The following is a 25,692-nucleotide window of genomic DNA, read 5'->3' as shown; positions in this document are numbered from 1 at the left end:
CCGAGTGCTCGCTGGGGCCTGAGTCATCACATTTTGCAGGATGTGCTGGTGATTTCAGACATCAAACTGAGCATCTCATTTTGGTATATCAGCATGTTACTGACAGCCAGAGACCTCCTCTCCCATTTCCCAAAGTAGGGTCAAGCAAAAATTTGCAAGAAGGAAACAACTGGGAATCAATTATATCACACAGAGAACAGATCTGAGGTGTACAGAAAAGAAAACATCCACCTAGGGAAAGGCAGTTCCCATTACATATAAAGTGCTAAATCTCTGTAAGCAAGAGCAGCAAAGCGTAACTGCTGTGGAACAGATTATTGTGTGCAGTTTTGACACAAGGTTACACGATGAAAACCAAATGAAATTATCTAAGGTTGTGCCAAGCACCAAGGTCAGAGCTCTAGGGCTGATCTCCTCAATGCACTGTAGCCAGCAGCTGAGACACCTAGGAGAACAAGGCTGAGGATGATGACAAAGAGGAGGAGATGGATCATTTACAGGAACAATCTCCTACTAATTCTGCATCTAACCCAAATTATTCCTCATATTATCTTTTCTCCATTTACTTCATGAATCAGCCATATGGATGCTGGCTCCAGGCTTTCCTGCCTCTCTATTGCACAGGGAGCTGAGTGGGTAGAAACCCAAGCTCCTTTTCCCAGGAAAAGCATTGGGAAGCACAAACCAGCCCTGACTGCTCTGTATATCTCAACTGTTTTACTCCTTACTCAGGGAAAAAAATCCCATTTGGACCTGATATTTGCACGAGTCTGGAAGACAAAACCACACCTGCAAGGAGCACTCAAGGCCTTGAGGGCACTCACTGCCTCACCAAGACACTCAGCCCCAAGGTGACACATCCCAGCAGCCTCCTGCCAGCAAGCACCTAACCTAAGGACAACTGCAGGGACAAGAGCTAAGGAGCAACCATCTCTGCCAGTACCATCTACAAGGCATAGTCTCTTTTTCAGTGCAGCCAGTTGTAAGGGAGAGAGGACAACACCAGCATTACTCCAGGTGGCTGAGAAAATTCACAAGTCAACTCCAAAACAATCTGGTTCCATATAAAAGCAGAAAGGTCTTTTAGTAGTTCTAGGGAAAGAGGGCAGGAATCTTGGATTATGGCACCATTCAGCCATGGCTTGCCCTAAGACCCAGCATTTCCAGGGGATCAGCCTGGTCTTCTTTGAGACACATATCTCTCTAGGTGTTCAGATTCCACAGCAAAGGGACACAGAGGAAGTTAACAAAAATTAATAAATACATGACAATAATGAATAAATAAATAAATAACAAATACATGACAAGAATGAATAAATAAATAAATAACGAGCAAAGGAAACAGAAATTACAATGGCCCTAGCTTGTAACACAAACCAAATGTTCACCTCACATGTGGCTCGGATGCCATTACACACCATGGGCTGCACACACCCAGTGGATATGTGACTGCACGTGGGTAGTCTGACCCAGGGATGGGACCTGATGCTAACCATGTAAATGTGGTGTATTAAAAACAATATTCATGTTACCTGAAAACCAGCTCCATCTGATTTTAATTTTATTTAAACTCCTGAACTAGACCAATCTGACAGTTGCTCGGTATTAGGCCATCCCACGCAAAACCCAAAACTTTTACACTGATTCAATTCTCCATTCACATCTCACCCCAAAGGTCTGCACTGGGGAGGATGACCTAAAGGGATTTCCAGAGCTGTTCTGCATGAGCCTGGTTAGTTTTCTAGGAGGCTGGTGACAGTTCATTGCACAGCCAAGCAGTAAACCCAAAGCACATGGCATGACATAAATGGTTGGGAAGAGGGAACACCATCTGTCTCTGCTGGGATGGCACTCCCTTAAAAAACACCCAAACCATTTTTTGCCTTCTTTTCCAGCTGTTGGAAAGGTGCAATTAAAATCTAAATGGTTGTGCTGGATACCAAGAGACAGCCCCCACTCCACCACACTGGGCAAGGCTCCCCAGTTATTACAGACGTGCCAGTCCACCACTTTTATGTTCCCAAATTATGTGACACAGCCAAATACAGCCTCAGGAGCAGCCTGGGAGATGGAACTGAATAAACAAGGAGAACCTCAATGGGAACGGTCAGGCAACTACCAAAGAAGCAAATACTTAGAAAACCTTCTGATTCTGGCTGCTGGCCTTGCCAGCGTGAGGATATCACTGCTTTGTGCAGCCATGGCAACTTAGGAAAGAGGGTCTATATTTGTAATTCTCTTACAGGATTTGCCTAACAAGACAAAGGCAAAGGACATACATGGCCAGCTTGCTCTCAAACTCAGTTGAGTGCCCCCCCCCAAACCCTTGATCAAAGCCTGACAAGGAATTAACACCAAGCATTTGTTTGAACACCTAAGTGGCAAAAGCACTCATGCTACAGTCTTCCCTACTGATCTTTAAAAAGAGCTCTTCACTGAAATCCAGGGGCTCTTGCAAATCAATTGCACTGTATGGCTGCTAATTTATTCCTTTGAGCAGACATTTTATGTATATAAAAAAGTGGGCTTTTATTTTTGTTTTTTAAATAAATGCCTATGCTTGTGTCTCACATGGGCATTTAAATTAAATTATGTTATATCAGGCTGTCAAAAGCAATGAATGCGAACATTGACTGTAACTGTGCTGCAGCAGGAATTTGCTTTCAGAAATAATGCCATTAATTTGATGTTAGCCATGTGCTGAGCAGCTCAGCTGCCTGTGTCTCTCAGGCACTACGTCAGGCAGACAGTTTGCAAGCACAGCCACAAATGTACAGACTCTTGCTGTCAACCCCTCCATGCTAGGAACCTGCCTTTTCTTCTGGTGATAAGTTTAAAATCATAGGCTTGGCTGGAAGCCCAGGAGTGCACAACTAATACTAAGAAGAAATTTGGGCACTAAGAAGAAATTTTGAGACAAAGCCATGACATGAAAATTGAAGCTGTATGTCCAGGCACTTATTTTTTAGTCCCCTTCTCATCACAAAACCCAATTGCTCACAGGTACCAGTACCAGCACTAACTGGTAACTCCTGTAAGGTCCAGAGAGCCCCAGAAAAACAAAACAAGGGGAATAAAGATGAGGCAGAAAGCGCACAATTTGTTTTTTGCATTTGATTTTTCTGAGTAAATAGACCAGCTGCAAAAAAGAGATGTTTTACAGCTAATGAAAGACCTGTGGAAGGCAAAAAGGCAATCCCCAAGCAAAACATTTGGCTGGCACCCCTTGCTCCCTGGTGCCCTCTGTGCTGACTCTCAAATGCACAGCACACAATTAACACCAAAATTGCGACTCTCAGGCTGCAAGCACACAATTAACACCAAAATCATGTCCTTCATCACAGGGTAGCCAGCAAAGTGTCCCTAAAGTTCATCAGAGCCTGGAAAGGATTTAGTGGCCAACTCTGAGCTGATTCTGTTTTCACAAAAAACATGAAGACAACACGCACCTGTGCTGGTTTGGGTTTTTTTGGAGGGAGGGAGTGTTGCAGCAATGTCACAGTCTCTGCTCTCCTTTGAATTGCTGGAGATACCAGCTTTAAAAATACCTACAGCTGTGCTTAATGCTAACTGAAATAATCTAATCAAGATGAAATCAAATTGTGCCAGAGCAGATTGTTTGTAGACAGAGCACCTTCAGCACTGCTCCCACATGCAGCTCCTAAGGCTCTGCTCCTTTCTGCCTGCCAGAAGCACCAGTGCCTTAGCAACCATGTGGTTTGCAAATGCTGCTGGTGCAGTGGCTGCTGGCCAACACCACCAGCTGACTGGGCCATGGGAATCTGCAGAAGCCGTCCAAGCTCCCTATTCCTACTTGCCCAGATGGGACAAGGCACCCCTCTCCTCCCTTCATGCTAGGAGCTGTGGGCAGCCAGTTTCTAATCAGTTCACAAGCAGCACAGGCCACAAACAACTTTATGCTGATGCAGAAAGCTTGAAGCTGAGACCAAAGCCTCCAAATCACATGAAGGTTTAAGTGCAAAAAGAAAAAAGTAGCACAAACCGCTGTCTAAGTACTAGGAGAAAACAGGTTTTTATAGGATCCCTGAGCAAATGCTCTAACTTGCTTCACCCCTGTCCAGGGATCAGTCCTGTCATTCTGGGGCCCTGCAGTCAAAGGCAGGTTTGCTGGTGAGACTGGACACTGAGCTCAGTAAAAGCAGAGCTGAGCCATCCTCTCTGCTCATGTTGTGCCAGCCAGTGGTTAAAGAGGCTCCTGTGGGCTTAACAGGGCTTGTTTCCCCTGGGAGAATCTCAGTCCTGCCTTCCCAGTGCAGATGTGAAATCAAGTACAAACAGGAGCAGATAGGGTTATTTTTGTAAGCAGAACACTGACTGACCCAGCAGGCAGAGAGCTACTGAAAGGAAGCAACTGAGAGGGGAGGAGAAAATCAGCAGGGGTCAGAAACAGGCCTGGGTTGAAGTGAGAAATCTGTTCCTGTTTTTTACAAGGATGGGAATTGGAACACAGCAAACTGAGTGAGCCAAGCACAAAAGTTAGTCGTGCAGGATAGGGGTCGTATATTTACAAATTGCCCCAATATGTCAATGAGGGAAACTGAACAAGCATAATTTATAATCCATTACAATACCATGCCACGAGAAAATACGAGGCTTTTCAACCAAACTGAACTCAATTTTTAAGCCATTACTACAGCTGGCTGTTATAATAGCTCCACAGTTACTGGGGAGGGTTGGAGAATCTGAGTTTAGACTATCCAGCATCAGACCACTGAGCTACCCTCCAAAGGAAACTGTCCTGCTGCTGCTGGCAGCCTCCAGTCCCAGCCCATTTATACCAGACTGCTAAATTAGTCTCCTCAGGCTGTTCAACTACCACCACTACCAATGTCTGAAAAGGTAAAAAGAAGCACTTTTTTGCTTATCTGTGCCTTCCCCCTTCTCGTGGCTCAGCTCCTCCTCACTGCTACATACACCAGCATCCCTAGGTCACCACCCAACGGAGTGGGAAGCCAGGGAACAGAGTGAGAACTTAGCTGCAATTATCACCTCTATTATTACTATTCAGAGCAATCACAGCCTATCAGTCAGGCTCTTCCTGCCAATACCAGACCTATGTCTTACTGTAGCACAGAGGGTACTGGAGAAAAGAGCTACTAAATATGCATTTTTAACTTACTCCTCTGACTGCTCTCATATAATCGCCTTTCTGACATCAGAAATGCCATATTTTTCTTTTTGTGATCTAAAAATAAATAGCAGCTGCCTCAGCACATGAATCACTGGTTTTGTCTCTCCTTTTCTCCTCAAATGGATCCCACCTGTACCTGGGGAAATGACCCATAAGAAAGTGTCCTTTATCTCCCGCGGGTTTCACCACCTGACACTTGAATTCATCTGACCCACCTAAAAGAAGACTGCAGCTGTCAAAAATACAAGATTGCAGTTTCCCAATCCATTGTTCCTACAGTAAAAACTCACTTCCACCCACAAGTACTTGGGCTTCCCATTTCCCTAGCTCCTATGCAAGGTTTTTGAAATGCCTGCCGCATTTAGGGCTTATGGGGTCTACCATGATCTAGGGGAGAATAACTGCAGAGCAAATGCCTGGTCTCACTGAACACCCACAACTTCCACTTAATGCAGTTTGTGGCTTCTCACTGTTCCAGCTATCCCTGCAGACCCATATTTCCAATAATCACACATGTAAACACACAAGTCTTTACTCCACAGCCCTCTACTGCTAGTGGCTCCAGACAACAAAAATGAATCAATACCACCATTGAGTTAAAGAGTATTTTACTTTAACCACAACCCTCAGAATATGTAGTGGTGTGGATGAACACTTTTCAATGTCAGGAGGCAGTAATGGAATCTAGACTGGCACAATGAAACGGGGAAGGTCGTGCCAGCAAATCACTCCCTGCTGCATTCAGAGTTTGGCTCCCCTGACTCGTGTCACACTCATGCAAGTACAGAAGAAGTCAGAGGTCCTGCCTAACAATTGCATTATGCACATTCTGACATATGGAGAGAGGATTTCTATCAATGCTCAGGAGGGAGAAGGTGAGGACTTGGCTTTCACACAGAGACATGCCAGCCCCCAGCTTCAACCAACACAAGGGCCAGGTACTGCTCCATTACAAAGTACATACCTGGATTGCACTGAGGCCACTGACTGTGCCAGGGAAAACCCAAACACCATCTTAGGAACTGCAGAGGAGGAAGTTCCAATGGAGCAACCAGCAGCTTTCATCACCTCCTGAGCTCCCCTGAGGAACTAGCTTAAATGAGATACCCATTCCACCCCAGGGAGCAGGTTTTGTAGATGCTGGCACCTTGTTGTGTAATTCACACAACAAAAGGGGCAGTCAGCTTGTCATAATTTCTAAACTCTGGGAAACTGTATGTTATCTGCTAACAGGAGCTGTAAGGAGCTCTAAATATACCACAAGAGTAATTTTTAGAAGATGTTGAACCTCTTATCACACACCATTCAAACACAACCATTTTAGGTGACTACCAGTTACAGCTCCCAGGGAATGGCACAGCACAGATCTAACAATAAGCAAATGCTGGGAAAAAGCAATGTACAAGCAATTCTCTCTTACAATTAGTAAAAATCAGTGCCCTGGTCTCTCCCTGATACTCAACAAATTCAGAAAGTAGTTGTGGATGGAGGCTCCCTCATGAAGACCCACCATGGATGTCTTAGAAGCAGAGACCCCACTCCCTGAGGCTTTCAGTGGCATGAATAAACATGCAGGCAAGGTAGTGTGGGCTGCTGCCAGCCCAGGAAGGAAAAGGTCTCTGCAAGCGCCTCGGTGAGTGCCAGGCACTGGGGCAGTGATCCTGCCTTGGGCACTCACCCAGTGCCACCCAAGGGCCCAGAGCAAAGGCTCCCAGCCCTGCAGCACTGCCTGAGCTGTGTGGGCAGGGCTGGCAGCTTTGCTTGGGTTACACTGCAATCCACAACACCTGACAGAGGCAGTGGGTCCTTTTCTCTTCACAACACCTGACAGAGGCAGTGGGTCCTTTTCTCCTGTTCTTTGTTAATACAGCCATTGACAGATAGAAGCAAGAAATGTGTGAATTTCTGCAGAAACTCGTGCTTTCATTACAGCCTTTTTAATTCCTCTGAACAAGGTCACATTGTCAGATTGGCACAAACTAGATTCCCAATTTCCATGTCTTCCAGGTTGTGTTAATTAACTCCACTGCAAGTACAGCAGTGTTTGATATCCATACCTCAGATAAAAACATCCCTGTTACAGGGGAGGGAGTGGGTGGTGGCAGAAGTTGCCTAAGTTCCTGTGTCACCTGCAGTTTCTGCCTGCACTGTCTCTTCTGAGAGTGGTCAGTAAAAACTGACCCAGTTTTTATACCCAAGCAATCCTCCTTTGGTGAGGAATCACCTACATTCATCCATCTTTCCTTCATGCCACCCCTCCTCTTCCCACTGCCTCCCCTCAATAGCACCAACTTTCCAGCACAGTTCTGCAGTTCTGCCCAAGCACATACATGCAGGAATAGCTACTTCTCCTCAAAAGATGACGATCTACAAGAAACTTGTGACCCTACCTGCTGATTTTTCAAATAACCTCTTCATAGGTGATAATCTTGTTGCTGCCCAAAACAGCTTCCAGAGAACAAACTCTCTTTGTATTCCACCTGAACATTATTAATTACTTTTCCAGTTGCAGAGGCTTTGGACCCAACGAACACCCCCGCAGGAGAAGCTGGCCTTCACACCCAGGTGACAAAATCCCTGCCAGGCTGGTAGAGAACAGTGACGTGAGCAGCACAGATGGGACTCAGGCTGTGATGGGTCTGCCCCAAAGACACAAACACAGAAGTGCAAGGTCCCACACAGCCACCCCAGGGCAAAGGTGGCACAAAACACAGAGGAGTTACTCACAGGAACTGCATCTTAGTGAGGGACAGCATTAGAGCTGTGCAAAAATTAATCTAAATCAAGGGTGGGGGTCCATGTGGTTCTCCCCCCACACTGGTATGATTTAGATTATCATCTAAACTGGGGCAATGCAGAGGGAATTGGATTTGAGGCTGAGGAGAAGAAACAGTAAATACTGAGATGACAGTGAGGCCAAGAGAGGTAATGGAGTTAGGACGGACAACCAAGGAGAGGGCTTCGCTGAGCTGCCAGCCACACAAGAGAGCGAGCTGGGCATCTATTTTGCCTTTCAAACATCTTGACAAGCCTCCATTTGTCAAGTGACACTAAAAGTGGTTTTCTATGCACAGCACCTCAGTGTGCCAGCCCTTGGCTGGGCTCAAAGCCCATGCTGCTGAGGTGGCCCTGGCACAAGGGGTACCAGGCACAGTGACCCCACATGCTCCTGGCTCTGTCTCCCACCACAACAAAACCCATCTCACCCTGCAAGCACAGCCAGCAGCTTGGCATCAGATCCATGGCTTTTGGCAATTTGTCACATCACTCAAAATAAAAGGTATCACAAGATTGCTTGAGATCCATCTCTGGCCTATTTTAGTCAAATTCAAGAACTTAGAAAGGTATCACTCAGGGCTTTTCATACCACCTTTCATTTTTTCTACTCTCTTCCTTTTGTGTCAAAGTTACTGATGTTTTGCACATGTATTTGATGGCCTGTCTCACCTCCTGTATACATACATGCACGTGTGTTTGCACACATACAAACCCACCCCAATGCAACTGAAGGACTAATATTTAGACCTGAGTTTCAGAACTCTGTATTACAGTAAAAAAAAAGTTTATATCAAAGGAAGGCATGTCACAGTACTTGTTTTCTGGATGAACTTCAGTGACCCTCCATTTTTGGTCTGTCATACACTTGGGTCCACACTGACTGCAGGAAGGTCTTGTCCCTAATGCCACCATTGTGAAACACCTGGAGGAACAGAGCCCTGGCGCTGAAGGAAGAAGAGCAAAGTGAGAAAATTGGCAGAAACACACATTTCTGCTCAGATGACTCTGGCCATCAGCTCTTTCCCCAACAGCCAGATGGCTCCCTGGGTCTGCCAGGTATTGGGTATCACTGTGGAAAACAGTACAAACTCATACATCCATCAGCAGGAGGAACTACACAGCTTCTCACAGGCCCTTCCAGTCCTATTTTTTTACCCAAATAGGTGATAAAGGCTGGAGAAAAGAGAGAAAACTGTGTGTGCTCCCTGGAAGAGCAGAAACTAATAATTGGCTTTGGTTCTCTGTGTTGCTGGGGAGCAAGTGCTGCTCCTCACAAGCCCAAGCACTGCAGGCAGTTGAGTGCAGGCCTATGTGGGTTCCTGAGCCTGGACAGATAAACACAGACTCTGATCTGAATGTCTGGACAATCATTCCTTGCCAGCCAATGAAACACTCCTGCTGTGACATTTTTCAACAAAACCCCAGCAATAACTGAATAACTGGGGACAAAGTCTCTTCTTTTTGTCAGGCTATCCTGGGACTTCATGCCCTACAGAAACTCACAGGACCATGAAGGAGATCATCAACAGCTGTGAACCCTGGTAATCTTTACTTTCTGCTTAGTCCCTACTATTGCCAGCCATTGGCATTTGAAGATTCAAGATTGTCTGGGTGGCCTTCAAGTGTATTTTAAACGCACACAAATACTAACTTGTTCTAAATCCAACTCGTGTCTCAGAATTTTCCTTGGCCAAGAAAACAGAGACCTTGTCAGAAACATCACTAGGGCTTCAAAAACTCCCAGGGAACAGCCAAGTACCTGGAGAGGTCATGCTGTACTTGTTGAGACCTCTCACTCCATCCTCCCCAGAGCAATGCTCTGGCAGCATGGCTGAGGGCCAAGAATAACAGGATATTCCAGCTGATTAACTAGTACTCCTGATGGACTGGGATTATTCTCCTTTTACCCTAATACACAGTGTTGAAGCAACTTGAGAAGTTTCCATCACCAGATACAACTGACAAAATCCTCAGAGACTGTCTGTTGAAGAGTTCTGGTTCCTGCCTTTGGGCTTGGGCAAAACAAACAACAACCACTGCATTCACCACTTATGGAGGAGGTCTTTATCAACCAAATCAGTAGAGAACAGCACTCTGCTGTTCTCAGGTGTGCAGAAAGATCTGCCTATCCTACCTAATAATTGCATGGTTTGGTTGCCTTGGTTTACAAAATACACTGATCAAAACAGCTTGGCATGTGAAGCACAACACTCACCTCCTTATCTCATAAGTCAAGATCATTCAAAGGACTCTAAATCGCCTATCCAAGAAAAATCTTGCAACACCTCCACATACAGAAGAGCCCTGGAGCCTGTCCTGACAGCCAGGAGCACAGGCTTTGCCCTGGAGCTAGCCCTGAAGCTGAGAGCCTCCACTGCACTCACCTCTGCATTCAGAAAACACAAAGGTCTGGGAACAAGTTGTGCTCCATGTGGCTCCTCCAGACTCTTTCTCAGATTCAATAAAGAAAAACCTATCTACCTCTTCCCTCATCTTTCCCTCTTCTTTTAAATTAATTGCTTCCAAGTAAGCAGGTTGGTATTTAGAGGACTAAATGGATGTTGACCTCGATGCCCTCTTCACCTTGTCTCTAGCACTCTCAGAAAGCCAGCTGGTTTTTATGAATTTTCTCCTTTTTGTCCTTCAGTTCATGTGCAAGAGAGCAAGCTGATCTAGTCACTATGTGAATCATTAGAACAGCTCTGTATTTCCTCATTTTTGTAAAATCTGCCACTCAATCACAAACTGACTGGCTCAGATAATCTCTGCTCTAGCTGAGCACGTCTTGGCATAAGGCAGCAGATCCTTCAAAAGTAGCCAGGGCACACAGTCTGGAGAGGTTTAAAACTTTGATACACTGCTCTTAGTTCAAAAGTTTGAACTCCATCAACAAAACAAATGCAAACAATGTGGGGACTAGAAAGCAGGAAAGATATTTAGTCTCTCTGGAAAAAGGGCCTTTGGGGTAAGCACATTCAAAACACATTTATCTGGGTATGAATAGACATGAGGTGAGTTGATATGGAAAAACACAGCTCCAAGCCACACAAAGCACTCCTGCCTACTGCTCCTGCTGGACTATCACCATCAGAAGATGACAGCAAATAACAAGAATTTGTTGCTAAGACACTATGGCTTATATTTAATCTATTTTTGACATTTCACAAATTGAGCACCAATGTACTTATGTCCACAGAGATATGGCAGGAAAAAAAGGGAGATATGGTTTCAGGAGTTTTTGGGGGTGAGAGGAAAGCCTAAGTGACACTTAGAGTGAATAAAATGTATGTACATAGAATACAGCAGCTTTGTGGGGACTCATGAATCCATCATGCTCTCACTTGAGATCTAGATAGCATAAATTGTCATGCAAATCCTTTAGCAACAATAAATAATATGTGGCAGAAGAGATTGTTACCATTGTGCTTAACTACATATAAGGCTCCTACAATTCTGCTGTGCTGCTCTGCTGTCCACCCTGCAGCCTGCTAAGGAAAAAAGCCATGGTTCATGGCTAACTGCAGGAAAAAGGACTGATATGAAAAGACCCATATAAATGTCTCAAGATTTTATAATACCATAAAGTATCCATTCAAAAACACTTCCATAGTGCATGATAATAATCCTTAAATTAAGGCTGGGAATGGACCTAGTTCTTCCAAAGATCATCAGAAACTCTGTGTTTAAGGTGCTTTAGAATATCAATATCACTATCTGACGAGTAGTTTTTCTTCAAAAAGAAAACAGATACCTTATAGTGATGATAAATTCGCATCAGTTTAGGTGAGGGCAGGCAGCCTGTACGTACATCTGTCAGAAATCTCCTTTTTATCTCTGCAAGTAGCCTTAAAGTGTTCACTTTGGGGCTCTGCCACCCAAGTGAGGGGTCTGGGATGCTGCAGGTCTCCCAGGCAACTAAAGGGCATCATCCTGCAAAAGTGCCATTTCTGCACAGTTCTGCTGCATATAATCACATACACTAGAGCTAACATTGATCACAGCCACATCATAAAATTGTGGAGGCCTCCCCTAAAGAGAGAACTGTATTAGCAATTTAATAATTGTATCCTTCTGCATTTGACAGACTTCTCTTGATATAGTAATCAGCAGCAGGATAATTAACAGATACCCTCATGGATGAGAGCTGAAACAAGCCCTGAAAATGTAACCACTTGATGTCTTGTGTCATGCACTAATAGTTGGAGTCCTAGTCAGACAGAACAGACTTAAGACAGCAGGAACAAAATCTTATCATGGGGAGAAAAAAGATTTAAAAACACATGCGCATTTCAGAGCAGACTAGAATCAAACATTTGAGTCTTTTGCCCTTCAGCAGAAGACCAAAACAGTAAACACCACTTTTATCTTCTTTTCCCCATGTTTTGTCTTTAGATAAGCAGGCATGTTGGCATATTAACTATCTGGATATTTACCATCAACATACAAGTACCTCTTGGTATTGTTTCTAGACTTTGTATGTGCTGACCCACCAAAGCACAAAGAGCCCAGAAAAATCTGTCTGCAGGCTGTCAAAGCATGTCTGCATGAGAGCAGTTAATCTGAATCACAGTCAACATACTCAAACTTTGTTTGACTTACTTGCCAGGCTCTTGGGACTCAGGCAGATCCCAACTTCTTTGCTTGAGTGAACACCTCCTGGCAGTCTGTGACAGTTTTTCCTCAGCAAGGAGAGTAGTTTTGCAGGCTACAACTTTTTTCCCCTCAAACATTCTCAAAACCTCATATAGCAGTCACTGAGCCAGTGGTTTGCTCATGTGACAGATGCTAAGAGTGCCTCAGTTACTGCAAAATGCTTGGTACAATATCCCATGTGAGAGGCAGACCAAGTGGGCTGAAGAGCCCCAGGAGAGGTGGCAGCTGGCTCTGTCCTGTGCTGAGAAGGACAGAAGCAGACCCAACCTGGCTCTGCAGGACATCACCCACATGTACCTGACCTGAAAAGCACCCAGCACTCCACAGCGGCACTGAGGGCAGGGGTTATATCCCTGCTCTCAGGACTCATCAGAACTGCCTCAAGGAGGCTTCTCAGCTTCTGCCTTCCAGGCTCTGGTGCTCCCCTCTCTCCCAGCACAGGCAGGAGGAGCTCACTGCAGAAGCAGCCCCAGGAACCAGAGCAGAGGTGGCCCTGCCAGGCAGGCAGGAGAAGCACCAGCATATGGGGAGAAACAAACACGAGCCCATGCAACCACATAAAGCCTCTGCTCTGGGAAAGGGGGAGCCACCTGCTTTAAAAACATGAAATACCTTATGAAAATTGATAATGACCTTCTGTGACAAGGGAGGATCACACCAGAACAATTGCCTCAGCTGAACTGAGTAGCTTTGTGTGCCTCATAGGGTGAAATTAAGGGTTCCTAACACCATGGTCTCTGTGAGGGGGTTAACACAAGTTCACTACCTTTGTATTCTACTGGCAGTCAAATACAGAGAGGAAAACAAAGAGACAGAGCTGGTGCTGCATGGAAATAAAAGTGAAACTAAATTTAAACTATTCCTGTAATATTGCTGTAAGAGCATGATTCTTCTGTCTAGTGTACTTGAGTTATGCCTCTCAGCATTACTGACTGTGAACCTGACAGTGTTCTACACAGCATGGAACCAAAAGAGGAAGATGTGACATTTTATAAATAATAATGTCAAAGCTGACTGGTTAGACTGTCACCAAGTTATAACATCCATTCTTTTAGTTACAATTTCACCTTCTGGCAAACAGTTTGTCCTTATAGTGGGTATTACTAATATGTAATTAAGTTTATATAAACTAAGGAAGAAATTGACATACTATTTTGATTCACCTCTAAAAAGTACCCCAGGGCATTTTTAAACATGACAAATGACCACAGTTGGGATTTTTATAAAATACACTTTAATCTTGCAGTCTGTAGCTATTTAATGATTTTGCCAGTAGCAATTTCTTATTGCATCTCCTCTTTTATTCAAAGCTTACCTACTGCAATGAGTCTTTATAAAGAAACACATGAATTAAATATGCCTTGGCTTCACTAGCCTAGGAAAAGACTATTAATCATTTCACAGCACCAGAACAACATAATACCTGCTATTGCTCCCAGGCACCTCACACAAACTGACTCCTGCCACGTGATGCAATTGCCTCCAACAACCCTGAGCACACAGAGAGGCTTTCTCTCACCAGCCATTCACTCCCCTCACCTAATGCAGCTGATGCATTTGTGAGATGTTATGGAGTATGTTTTTCCTTGCCTTACAACCCTATAACAACATCAAGTGAAATGTATTTGTGATGTCCACCCTGCCACTGGACACGGGGAGGACACCTACGGCTTGGATGGGGCAGGGCTGCTGGTCCCTTCCCACCAAATCCTCCTGAGTGGCTCTCACCAGCACTGAGAGGACTCAGTGCTAAAGAGGAGATGCAGGTTTGTTTTGGGCAGGGTCACACTGTTTTTAAGGGAAAAAAGAAAAAAATATGAAACAACAATTACTGATAGTTTCATATCACACACCCAAGGCCCAACTTCATTCCCAGTTTTCTAATGTCATCCCTGAATTGGACTTCAGTCAGAATGAAAAGATGTGTCATGTGCATTTCATGAATGGTTGTCACAAACTCTGTTAATATTTTATTGTGTGAGAAAGGAACAAAAAAAAAGTTGTGGCTTACAAATGAAACAAGTAAATTATTCCTTGACCTTAACTAGATCTTTTTAAAAGCTCTTTTAACTAAGTTGACAATATGTTCTAGGCAGCAATTATTTTCCATGGAAACTGTTTCTTTGATACCCTACTTGTACATTCATTAATCATAGGTCACCCTCAGAGGTGCAAACTTCATATTTGACAAACATTTAAAAAATCAAAACATTTAGAGCAACTCTGACCATTAGACATTTATTTTACCTAACACAGCAAAAGGTATTCAGATTAATGTTCAGAACCGCCTAGTTTGCTTTGGGGGCAGGAGCAGGTGACAACTCTAGCTACCAACCTCAATTGCTCTGTGTGGAATAGGTTATCCATTTAAGTCTATAACTTTGAACTGGTTGACTTTTCTCTTCATGAGAGATCCCATTAACTGAGCTGACACTGACTCCATTCCTCACTTTTCCACTCTCTCATGGTGAATCAAGGTATGCAGGAAACCCCAGGTCCTCCAGGTCTTCTCTAACCCTTCTTTACCACTAATGGCCTCTCCCACATACTTCTGCCCTTCAGCCTCTCTCTCCCCAATTCCTTTTTTTCTTCTCCTGCTCAAGGCATGTTAAGGGCTCTTCTCAGTACACAGTGGTGATGCATACCTGTCCTACTGCTGTTGCATGCTACATTTAGGGGTATATTTGATGAGGAACTTAGTGAAAATTCCCTTTCATGAACTGGTTTGCTCTGGGACTTCAGCAAAGGGAAAGGCACTGGGAGGTCACAGGAAAAAGCTGCCAGACAGGGCAGCCTGGGAGCTGGAGGGAAGGGAGCAGCTGGGACAAAGTGAAGGGAAGTGTGATCCATCAGAGCAAGGTGGGAAATGAGGCTGTGAAAGGTGTGAGTTGAATGTTAACAACCTGAATACTTGGCTCAGGCCCTCTCCTTGTGCTGCAGCTCCACCAAATCCTCTCCTCTTTCCATCCCCGGCAATCCCTAGCTGTTTTCACCCTGGCTCAGTCACACAGCTACCATGACAATTTGTGGCTGGTTGGTGCTAAGCCAGTGGCTAAAGCCCAGTGAGTAACAACTTCACCCCGTGGAATGTCCCTGCACAGCCACCATGAAGGGGTGAAAATCCCCTTTTGGCTGTTTGGACAGCACTCCACTTTGGAAACATACTCCTGCAGGATGTACAATATTCCTCGTGTTTTTTCTTGACAGCCTCTCCGCCTCATGTCCCTTCCAAAGAGATGCTCCAGTTCTCATTTTACAAAAGAAGTATTTGACACACAGTGACCTCAAACAGGTCACTTTCAGGGTGCATGGGGCAGAACAGACAACCATACCCATGTCCCTGATCATACAAACCATAAGCAATCTTTCCTCTTCTGTTCAAGGCTTAGATAAATTCCCTTCACAGCTTTCAAATCAGAGGTGTAATTGATATATTTGATAAATATCAGTAAGTGGGGGTAATTGATACTTGCCATTAAAAAAAGGACAATGCGTCTTCAGAATTAGTAAGATGTACAAACAGAGGAGCTAAAAGAGCAAAGGTTTACTTATAAAGCTAATATGAGACAGGAGGTGGTACTTTCTGTGCTTACCTTCAGCACTGTGATATTCCATGCAAAACTCTCAATGGCTTTGCTTAATTTTCTTCCTTTCAAACCTTCTTTTGTCCCAAGGTTATGAAGCTCTTCATGGAATTCCATTCCTAAAAACACAGATTGCCACATCACTCAATGCACAATTGATTTTCCCATAAAAAATGTTGAGTGAGCATTTTCAGTCTTGTTGCTGGGACATCCTACAACCTCCTTCTGTGCTTTCCCCCCTTCCTTTTCTTTTTATTACTCCATCCTGGGAGAACATTTTCCAGAATAAAGGTGCCATGTACAGTTTTGGGGCTGTGCTTCCACTTGGTTTGTGGCTCTCCTTGCCAGTGCTGGGGTTCCACACAGGCACTGGTCCCTGCACAGACACTCCTCCAGCACTTCTGCCTGCAGCCTGCACTGCTGCCAATACTGTGACAAAAGGCTTGTCACTCTCCTTGAGTTGATGACTTTGCACCTTGGAAGGCTGTCTGACATATGTGGAAGATACCTGTTCAGCACAGCAAATGCAGGCTCCAATGCACATCTCCTCATTAATCTTAATCAGTGATACAGAAAAGCCCTTGCACTCCACAATGATAAATTACATCAGAAGCACCTAATTCTAATCACAGGACTGTGACTCCTGCAGCATGGAGAACTGAGACTTCAACCACAGCCCTCTTGCATTTCATTGCTAGTTTCTGTGGCAAATATCTGCAGATATGTTGCTGGATACAAAAATTTGGGAAATCTGGGAGTAAGTTAAAAATCTTAATGTATCCAATTAGCCCACCAATTTCACAAGATCTGCATAGTGTATGCAACCACTTCTCTGAGTCTGGTATGGATTGAGAGACAAAATTGAAAAGAGCTGCTTGTGTTCCCTTAATCTGTAGCTTACAAAGGCCAAACTGGCACTAAATAATTCCAAAGTATCTGAAGCCTATCCTGGCTGAACAACCAAGCTCCACCTGCAGTTGTTTCATAGCTCTCCCTCTCTTAACACTTTAGGATAAATGTCACTGGCGAGTTTGAGCTTCATTGAAATGACATCAAAGAAATGCCAATGGAGAGAACATCTGTACAGTGCAGATGCAGAGGCAGCTTGGCAGGTGGCTGAAGGAGAGTCCAAGGCAGGCTTGCACTCAGCACAGCTTGCCCAAAGCACTCCTGGAAGACCAAAATTGGTTTTCCTTCCTATGCACCAACTCCAGGAGCTCAATAACCCTGAGGCTGTTCACCCTTACACAATGCAAGATTTCTCTATTGTTTATATTCCAAACCTTCACCAACTCACAGGCTTTGCATGTCAAGGCTAACAGAGTTCCTGCAGTACATCCTTTGGAAAACTGTCTAAATAACTGCACCCCGAGCAAGATTTCCTTGTGGGTGTGCCTCATGCCAACTGACTTATAAATCCTTCAATTAGTAAAAGAAAATCTTCAAATTACTTGCTTTGTCCTGGGGAAACATAAGGTGGCTAATGGATCTTAGCTCTACGTGGACAGCCCTGCCTTCATGCAGCATCCTTTTAGTTATTCTTCCCTCTGGACCTCACTTCTCCACCTGTAACATGGACACAGCACTGCTCCAGAAAGAGGGAGCCACAAACATTTGTTAGGCTGCAGGTAGCAACACCAGCTAAAGCTTTTGCAGAGCCAGTCCTCCAGGCTGGTGCTGACCCCTGTGCATTGGCTGAGCCTGCACATTAAAAAAAAAAAAAAAAAAAAAAACAACAATAAAAAACCAGTCACACAAGAACCAGCCTGGGAGAGCCAGCAGGACCCTGAGGCACACGGAACCCAGACCAAAACAGGCTATAAAGCAGAGGTCTGGTGCAACACATGTTCAAAGGAAGCAGCACTGGGGTGAGGTAAAGGACAATGTCACAGGCAATTATACCTCTGACACCTCTTAATTTTGAGTGCTTCATCTCACCACATTTAAAGTGTTAGATAAAAATTTGCCTAGGTAACATTTGCAACAAACTAACTGGCAAATGAGCACAGGGAGAGATATCTCTCTCTTAGTCCTTTCCTTTCTAAATCCCATGGCTTCAGAGAAGCACTTCTTATCTCTCCAGTTGCCTTCTCAATCAGAAATTTTAAGGCTAATAGAGCAAACAGAAATGAAAATACAAGAAGATGGAGCAGCAAACCAAACACACTTGATTTTTTTTTTTTTTCCAGGGGAAAGGGAGGAGAGGGAAACTGCATGGAACTCTGGAAATCAGTGTGGTGGCATGCTACTGCATGGTATTTTCCATAGACATCTCCTGCTCACAAATACTCCAGTGCCCAGGCAAATGTCATAGGTTCATCTCTCTGCGCAGATCAAGCTCAGCAGAAAAATATTGCTGAGAGCCTACATAGCTCAGTGCTAAGTATTGCTCCTAAATTTTACCTTCTAGAGACGCTCCTGGTGCTGCATTTCCTTGTTAAGGTCCCTCTCCTTAACCCTCTGCACACAATAAAGGCTTGGGCAGAGGAATTTTATGCTGCTTATGGAGATCCACAGAACCCAAGGCATGTCACAATGATGAGGCCCATGACCTCCAGCCAGACATGGCCACTTGCCTCTTGTCCCTTTGCTACCACAATGCCAGCATGGCTGAAGAGCAGAGACTGGGTTCCATCCTGCTCTTGCACCACATAAAATCAGTTAAATGCTACTGCTTCCAGTTTCTCCTAATCAAAAAAATGAATTAAAGTATTAACTACAAGACAGCAGTTTCATTCATTATTTACATTTCATAGAAGGAGATGGCTATAGCCTGCATCACTTGCCAAATTCAAAAATGCCCATCAGAAACAATAGTATTTATAATTGTTATGGTCCTGTGGGTATAAAAACCTCTTGCCTGCTCTGTGTTCAAAGGGAAAACTGAGCTTGAGAATGCACTCAGTAAAGGCACCATGCCTTCTCACCCCTCTCTTTTTAGTGCCTTTTTGGTTCATTTGACTAATTTAAATGCTGTCAGACAGTTCAGAGCTGTAGAGCAGATGGAGAAATAACTTCTAAGGTGAAAGCTGAGTATTTTTGTCTGATCCAACTCCTGCATTGCTATTGGAAGATGAGCCTTCAGGAGGGTAGAGCATGCCAGAGAAAGATCAAAATGCTCACTTACATCCAGGTGAAAAATGCTATATTAGTCACAAACTGTAAGTAAATTATGGCACATTATTTCCCATCTTCCACCCAGAACTGCTCACTATAAATGGATTACCTGCTTTCTGGCACTGAACAATCTTGTCATGAGTGGTGTCTGCTGTCTCAATAAGAACCCTGCTCTCTTGAATCATCTGTCAAAAAAAAAAAAAAGGAAAAAAATCAGCATTACCAGGGTTTCCTGCAACATCTAACATACAGAAAGTACAAAGGTTGAAACTGGAGAGGAGGTTTGCTCTGAGAGCAATATAAATATTGGATCCTTCCTTCCTATGGGGGCCTCTCAGATCTGTATCAAGCTAAGTATCAGTTGCTCTGAAAATGTTTTGCTCCAAAAGTTAATGGACAGTTGTTTTACATCCGTGAGACACCACTGCAAACAGTATGAAGGAAACACAAGTGATTCCAGAAGAAAACAGATTTAGCAGACAAACTTCATTCTGCGTTCAACTAAGCCTTTCTAACTGGTGTTTTCTTAAAAGGGGAAGTAAGTATAATCCTCAACATAGGTGGTTTTTAAAAATGTTACCAAGTGTTGAATAGAGCTGATTTCCAGAGGTATTTAAGCCTGTGCTGGATTTTATTCTATGCAACAGTTCAGACACCTATAGCAGTTGTTGAGTTTCTCCTCTGAGAAACTGAGATCCAAATCCTATCCTATCCTCAATATTTCTGTTGAAGTTTAACAGAAAAGACAAAACAAAAAATCAAAACAAAACAAAAAAATCCACCTAAAACCAAACAAACCAAAAGCAGCAGTTTCAACAAGCTTACTCACAAGTTTCAAGACACCTCCCTACTTAGAAATCTTCCTAAAATAGCCCATTAACAGCAAAATGAAGAGTCCATTACCTGACAAGTTTCCTGAGCCTCCCTACATGCACATACTATTCTCCTTTGATGGTTACAAGCCTCCAAAACTTCTCAGAAGCCCAGGCAGACAAGAATATTGTTCCATTGTTCTGTTTTGTGAAATTGCAAAAGGTGGCACATACATCTGTTACGGAAGGCAAGAACATGCTGTTTGACAAACTGTGCCTGAGAATAACCTCACTGTCCTGGGATATCCACAAACCTCAATCAAACCCAAACAGCACGAGAGCAGTGCCAATTAGAAAGGAAGCAAACTCAAGAGTGACTGCCTAAAGTTACACCCTGAAATTAGACAAATCACCACCTGAAAGCTTTGCCAAAATGCAGCAACTGCTAAAAGCCTCCCTGCTTTCAAATACGCTAAATATGAAAACCCAAGTAGTAGGTTTTGATGGTTTTAGTGGAAGACAGCATAACAGTAATAAATTAACACTTGCAAATTAGCACATCTTACTGTTTTAATTAGACACAAGGAATGAGAGACACTTCCACTTGTCACACTCAAAGTTCCAGATTCTGAAGGAATTTAGATCCAAATTTTGCTTCTCATCTCATCTTCATTTCTAATTAAATGCACTAAGGCTGCATTTACCAAAAATACCGATGCCTTTCCTTTGATATAAAAAACAACACATGGAAAACAAAATCCATTATCAGCTTCACAGGCAGAGTGAAAAAAGCCTGATATACCTAGAGAGTGCAAAATTGTTTTTTAACAGAACATGCCCAGTGGATATGCCTGAGATTTAAATTACTTTCAATAGTGTCCTTTGCCTTTCATTCTTATTACTTACTTGTTCATGCATCACATTGATTCTTTTGCTCTTTGATATTTTCCCTTGTCATCTAGAAAGAAATGACAATTTCTACCCACTCTCTGGCTTTTCTGTACCACAGCACACTATCCTTTTGTGCTGAAGGAGCCATTCAGCTGACAGCTACAAATCCCAAAGGTTGAGCAGTGAACGCAGTACAAATCCCAAAAATCCTGCAAGTCACTGGAGAGGCAGCCAGAGGCCAAATGTGCACCACTTACACATGCAGAGCTGGGGCCTGTGAGGCAGTGCCTGCACTGCCCAGTTCAGCCAGGAGATCCCAGCATCTCCATGTAGACATCACCTTGGGCTTGGGTCCCAAGTGGGTCTGTGCCTGCACTTCCTACCCAGCAGCAAGGTTTGCCCTGTGAGGTCAGCTGCAGCCAAGCTGGTACAGGACATCCCATGTGTCAGACTCTCCCGTGCTCAGATCCCACAAGCAGAATGTGACTTGTGAGGTTCCTACATACACACATGCATACATACACACATACTTATGTATATACAGAGCCACAGGAAATTATCCCACCACGCACAAAAGAAGCAGGCTCGAGAATCATGCAACTACTGGGCCTACTCCCAGGAGTTTCTGGTTTGCCTGTTTAAGCATTCTCAGACATGAAGGTATTATATTCATTTTTTAAGAGCAAAGTAGCACCAGGATGTCAATTTTCCCTTACTGCAGAGTAGGTAGAGCAATCCTCTACTCCTTTGATGCTAACATCAAAGTCTCACTACCTTCAGTTCAGCAAGAACAAACAATTAGAAACAGATCATGCAGCAGAATTTAACCTGTTCCCATCTTCCTATCTGCAGTAATCTTGACAAAAATAAGCAGCTTTCGGCCCATGAAAGATCCTGAAAGTGGTTTCAGAGTTCCTCAGCTCGGTAACTAGGGTTAAAAGGCAACCTCAGTTCATCACCTGGCATCCTCCCTCACACACTCTTTAGGATATAATGCACTAGGTAGAAATAATAGGACCCAAAAGCCAGTTACGAGGTAAGATTTTGGCTGGCCTATGGCACCTTTACCAGCTCTGATAACACAGTGTGCAGGACCCTATATGTCTCCATGACAGACCAGACTCTGCCCCCAGCAAGAGCTGCATGTGCAGTTTCAGGGGGCACAAGATCCTGCTTCCTAATGCTGCTGTAAAAGATGGCAACAACAGGACAGGGCAAGGACACAGCCTGGGTGTTCACTTGTTAGAACAGACTGATTCAGTCAAGAGTGTAACAGGCAAGTAACTGCTATCCAAGAATAAATTTATAGCATAGGGGCATGGCATCTAGATACACTGTTCCTTTTTTGTCACTAGTTTTGAAATCAGTCCATGATTTCCCAGTTGGAATCATTCCCTGCTTTTTCAGCTGCCATCACATCTGAAACCCTGCTCAAGGATGTCACCTACTTCTTCTAGAAGGGACAAGAACCAGATGCCTTAAAAACACAACAAGAAAGGCTGTGAGATCTTCTGCTGGGAAGGTAACCTCATACAGGACAGCCTGAGATTTTCAAGCCCACTTTTACCAGTAATATATTGAAATCCACCAACCTATCTCAAAAGTGGAGAGTGAGCTTTCTGATGTTTGCAGCAGGAATTTCCATGCATCTTTGCTCTGCTCAGATATGCAGTGAGCAGCCCTCCAGGCAGCTGGGCAGTCCCAGCCATCTGGCTGGAGCCCATCAGGATGCTGTTTAATGTCAGCTCCCAAATGGCAGCTCGCTTCCATGAGTGACTCTCACAGAGCAAGAGATGTCCCCCTCTCTCGGGACTCCTGTGTTCCACCAGAGTGTGTTAACTCCTGGATGCTGAGCTTCAAGGGATTACCATCCAAGTGACATTGAATGAAAAGCAACCTTTAGAGCATGGATGTTGGTATCTGGGCCCACTCGGAGGGAGGAAATTTTTACAGCTGCTGAAGCTGGCAGGATTTCTTGAAATAACCTGCATTTTCCATGGCAGAAAGGTAGTGATAAACTTTACTGATTGATGTGTTTAACATAACTGGAGAGCTGAGGAGGAAATTGGACAAAAACAAGAATGAAAGCACACAAAACCTGATTCTGGTATAGAGAAGAAGTATAAACTTGATTCATCTCAATCCACCTGAAGCTCTCTGTAACAATCATGGTGGATTCTCAAAAAAAGTATGGGAAGCAGGAGCTGGCACAAACCCAGGAGTTCTCTCCTTATCCTGTATATGAGACCCAGGAATTGAAACAGACCAAGGGCTGAAAACGTAACTGACCTGTCTCACTCTACCATCTAAGAATAGCATAGAATATCAAATTTTAAATCCCAGTGCTTCACACAAAGAACAATGCTTTACTTTGTCACTTCTGTTAAACTAAATAAAATTTAAGTGAAATTTAAAATATCTTAATACTGAGGGCATCATATTACTCACATGAAATGAACAGGGTTATTTATTGCCTGTACTAAGGGCAGTTTAATCACAGGATCAGTACAAACTGAACAAAAGAATGTTCTTTTTACTTTAATGAACTCTTGTGCTAAAGACCAATTTCTTCTTTTCATTGTGAATTATTCTATAAATTGAAAAGGAGAGAGGAAATTAACACAGCAGTCTCACCAAAAGAAGAAAAAAAAAGAGAGGAAAAGCTCCTGGTGGCAAATTAAAGTACTGCTCCTGCTGGAAAGATAAATGAGAAAAAATGAACAGTTCAAGGAAACCTCTCATAAATATTCCAACATTTAAAACTGAAATTGACTGAACATCAGACTACAAGGAAGCTTTCTCTTAGGTGTCTCCTCATGGCCATTGTCCCAATTTTCTATGCCTTTCATTGACAATGAAGAGTTTTGCAAAAAAAACCCAAAAAAACCCCAACCAACCAAGCAAAAAAAAAAAAAAAACCAAAACAAAAAACCCTCAAAAACAAACCAAACCCACCACCAATCAAAAATAAAAGAGGTTACAAAAACACAATCAATTCAAAAAACAGCTGAAGAGAAAACTGAGCTCATGAAAATTTGAAGAGAATTCCCTTTAGCATTGAGTATTTCTTGTACACATCTGGGACAAGAAACAACCAGGCCATCAACTGTGTGTCAGCAAGTTTTGCAAGAAAAGAAAGATGGACATGCAGTGCCAGGACATGGGAAAGAAAGCTGCTGGCCACCTTGCTGTCCCTCACCTTGTCTCTGTCCCAGTATAGTTCAAGACAGATTTCAGTATCTGAGCCTTCTCCTGCAGCAGCCCAGCATGAGGAAGAGCTATCAAGGATGTTTACATAAACTGGAAACATCTGAAATACCTTATTGACTCAAAGTAGAGAAGAAACTGCATAAAATTCACCTTAAATTCCAACTTCCTGTTTTCAGTTAGAAGTATTTCTGGGAAAATATGGAATCATTGTTGCAGGATGTGATCTGTGCACAAAGACCAGTCCTCTACAGAACAGCAGGAGCAGTGGAGGAAAAGAAAGAGGTCAGTTTTCAATATGCTTATGCTAAAACAGTGTAACTGAAGTATCCAACTGGAACTTCCCTTCTCAGGGAAGTTCTGATTTGATTCTTTTCTGGTTCTGTTTTAGAAGTGACTAATGGACACGGGCAATCAGAGCAAGAAACTTTGAGAGCAGTGGGTGAGAGAATTGTAAGAAGCACAGAAAGAAACAGGACTTTCCTTAATAAGAAGTGGAAAAAGAAACTAACTTTCCCAGTTTATGTCCAATTTTGGATGGAAAATTCTTTAAAACAAATACAAATTCAAGACAATGTCCATGTGCTGGGCTGTGTGTGACATCAGTGAATTATGACACTCCTTTGGCAGTGGATGTTCTGCTCTGCAATATCCCTTGTCTTCAACTGCTTAGAGAATTGTGAAAATGCTCCTCTGGGGATGACTATATCCCAGCTGAGGTATGAATTTCAGTGAAAAAACTCACAAAAAATCTACTTAGTCATTTTGCATTTACATAATAATTGGGAAAAAGGATTTTCTTCTTGGGAATGTAGTTGTACCTGCACCAAGACAAACCCAAAAAGACTGAATATGAAAGAACAGCAGACAAAGAGCAGTTCACCTCACACACACTTCAGCAGACCTCTGCTAGCATGCATGGACCTATACCCATGTCAACAAAACCATTGCCATTAAAATACCTCTTCTTATTTCCCAGCAACCTCATAGATGCTTCTTGCCCTCTCAAAAATCCAAAATCCATCTCCATGTTTGCCAAGATGTTCTTAACTACCCTGCATCTCTTAGCAGTACCTGCAGCCACCCTGTCCTTCCATAACTGCTTCAACACAGCAAGATAAGGCTTGAATACAGAGAAAAACATGAATGTCAATGTGAGTTTATATAACAAATAGCTTCATTATTCAATCTTTTTTACACTTCTTGTTATTCACGATTTGAAAACACATAAAGATAACTTGGATGTCTCATTTTTCTTGGAAAAATTTCTATATACATATGACCCAGGAGACTGGGTAAAACCAAGAACATTTATTATCACTAGTTTATTGCTTTTGATTTTCAAATTATTCAATAATTTGATCTTGGAGGAAAATAACGCTTAGCCAATAACCGAAATGCAAAGTGCACAAGTGCCCCTGACTTCATGCATACTTGCATCAGCACATGAATATATCGTGCAGACACAGTAACCACAATCTGTTTCCAAACAATTCTC

General features: G+C 43.4%; 1 protein-coding gene across 2 annotated transcripts in view; it reads right to left on the bottom strand.

Moving 5' to 3' along the window:
- PLCL1 (phospholipase C like 1 (inactive)) overlaps positions 1-25,692 on the bottom strand; it is a 189,000-nt gene that overhangs the window by 6,926 nt on the left and 156,382 nt on the right. For both annotated transcript variants that reach the window (XM_071434584.1, XM_071434583.1), the window contains exons 4-5: positions 19,394-19,469; positions 16,177-16,286 (exon numbers count right to left, since the gene is read on the bottom strand). In XM_071434584.1, the coding sequence (XP_071290685.1) occupies positions 16,177-16,286; positions 19,394-19,469 (186 nt within the window). The remainder of the gene's footprint in view (positions 1-16,176; positions 16,287-19,393; positions 19,470-25,692) is intronic.

Source organism: Agelaius tricolor, unplaced genomic scaffold, assembly GCF_023055355.1.
Source record: "Agelaius tricolor isolate 1412-34295 unplaced genomic scaffold, bAgeTri1.0.p SCAF_10, whole genome shotgun sequence".
In the NCBI taxonomy this organism is placed as follows: Eukaryota; Metazoa; Chordata; class Aves; order Passeriformes; family Icteridae; genus Agelaius; species Agelaius tricolor.
Note: the sequence above shows the minus strand (reverse complement) of the source record. Positions and strands in the feature narration are given on the sequence as shown.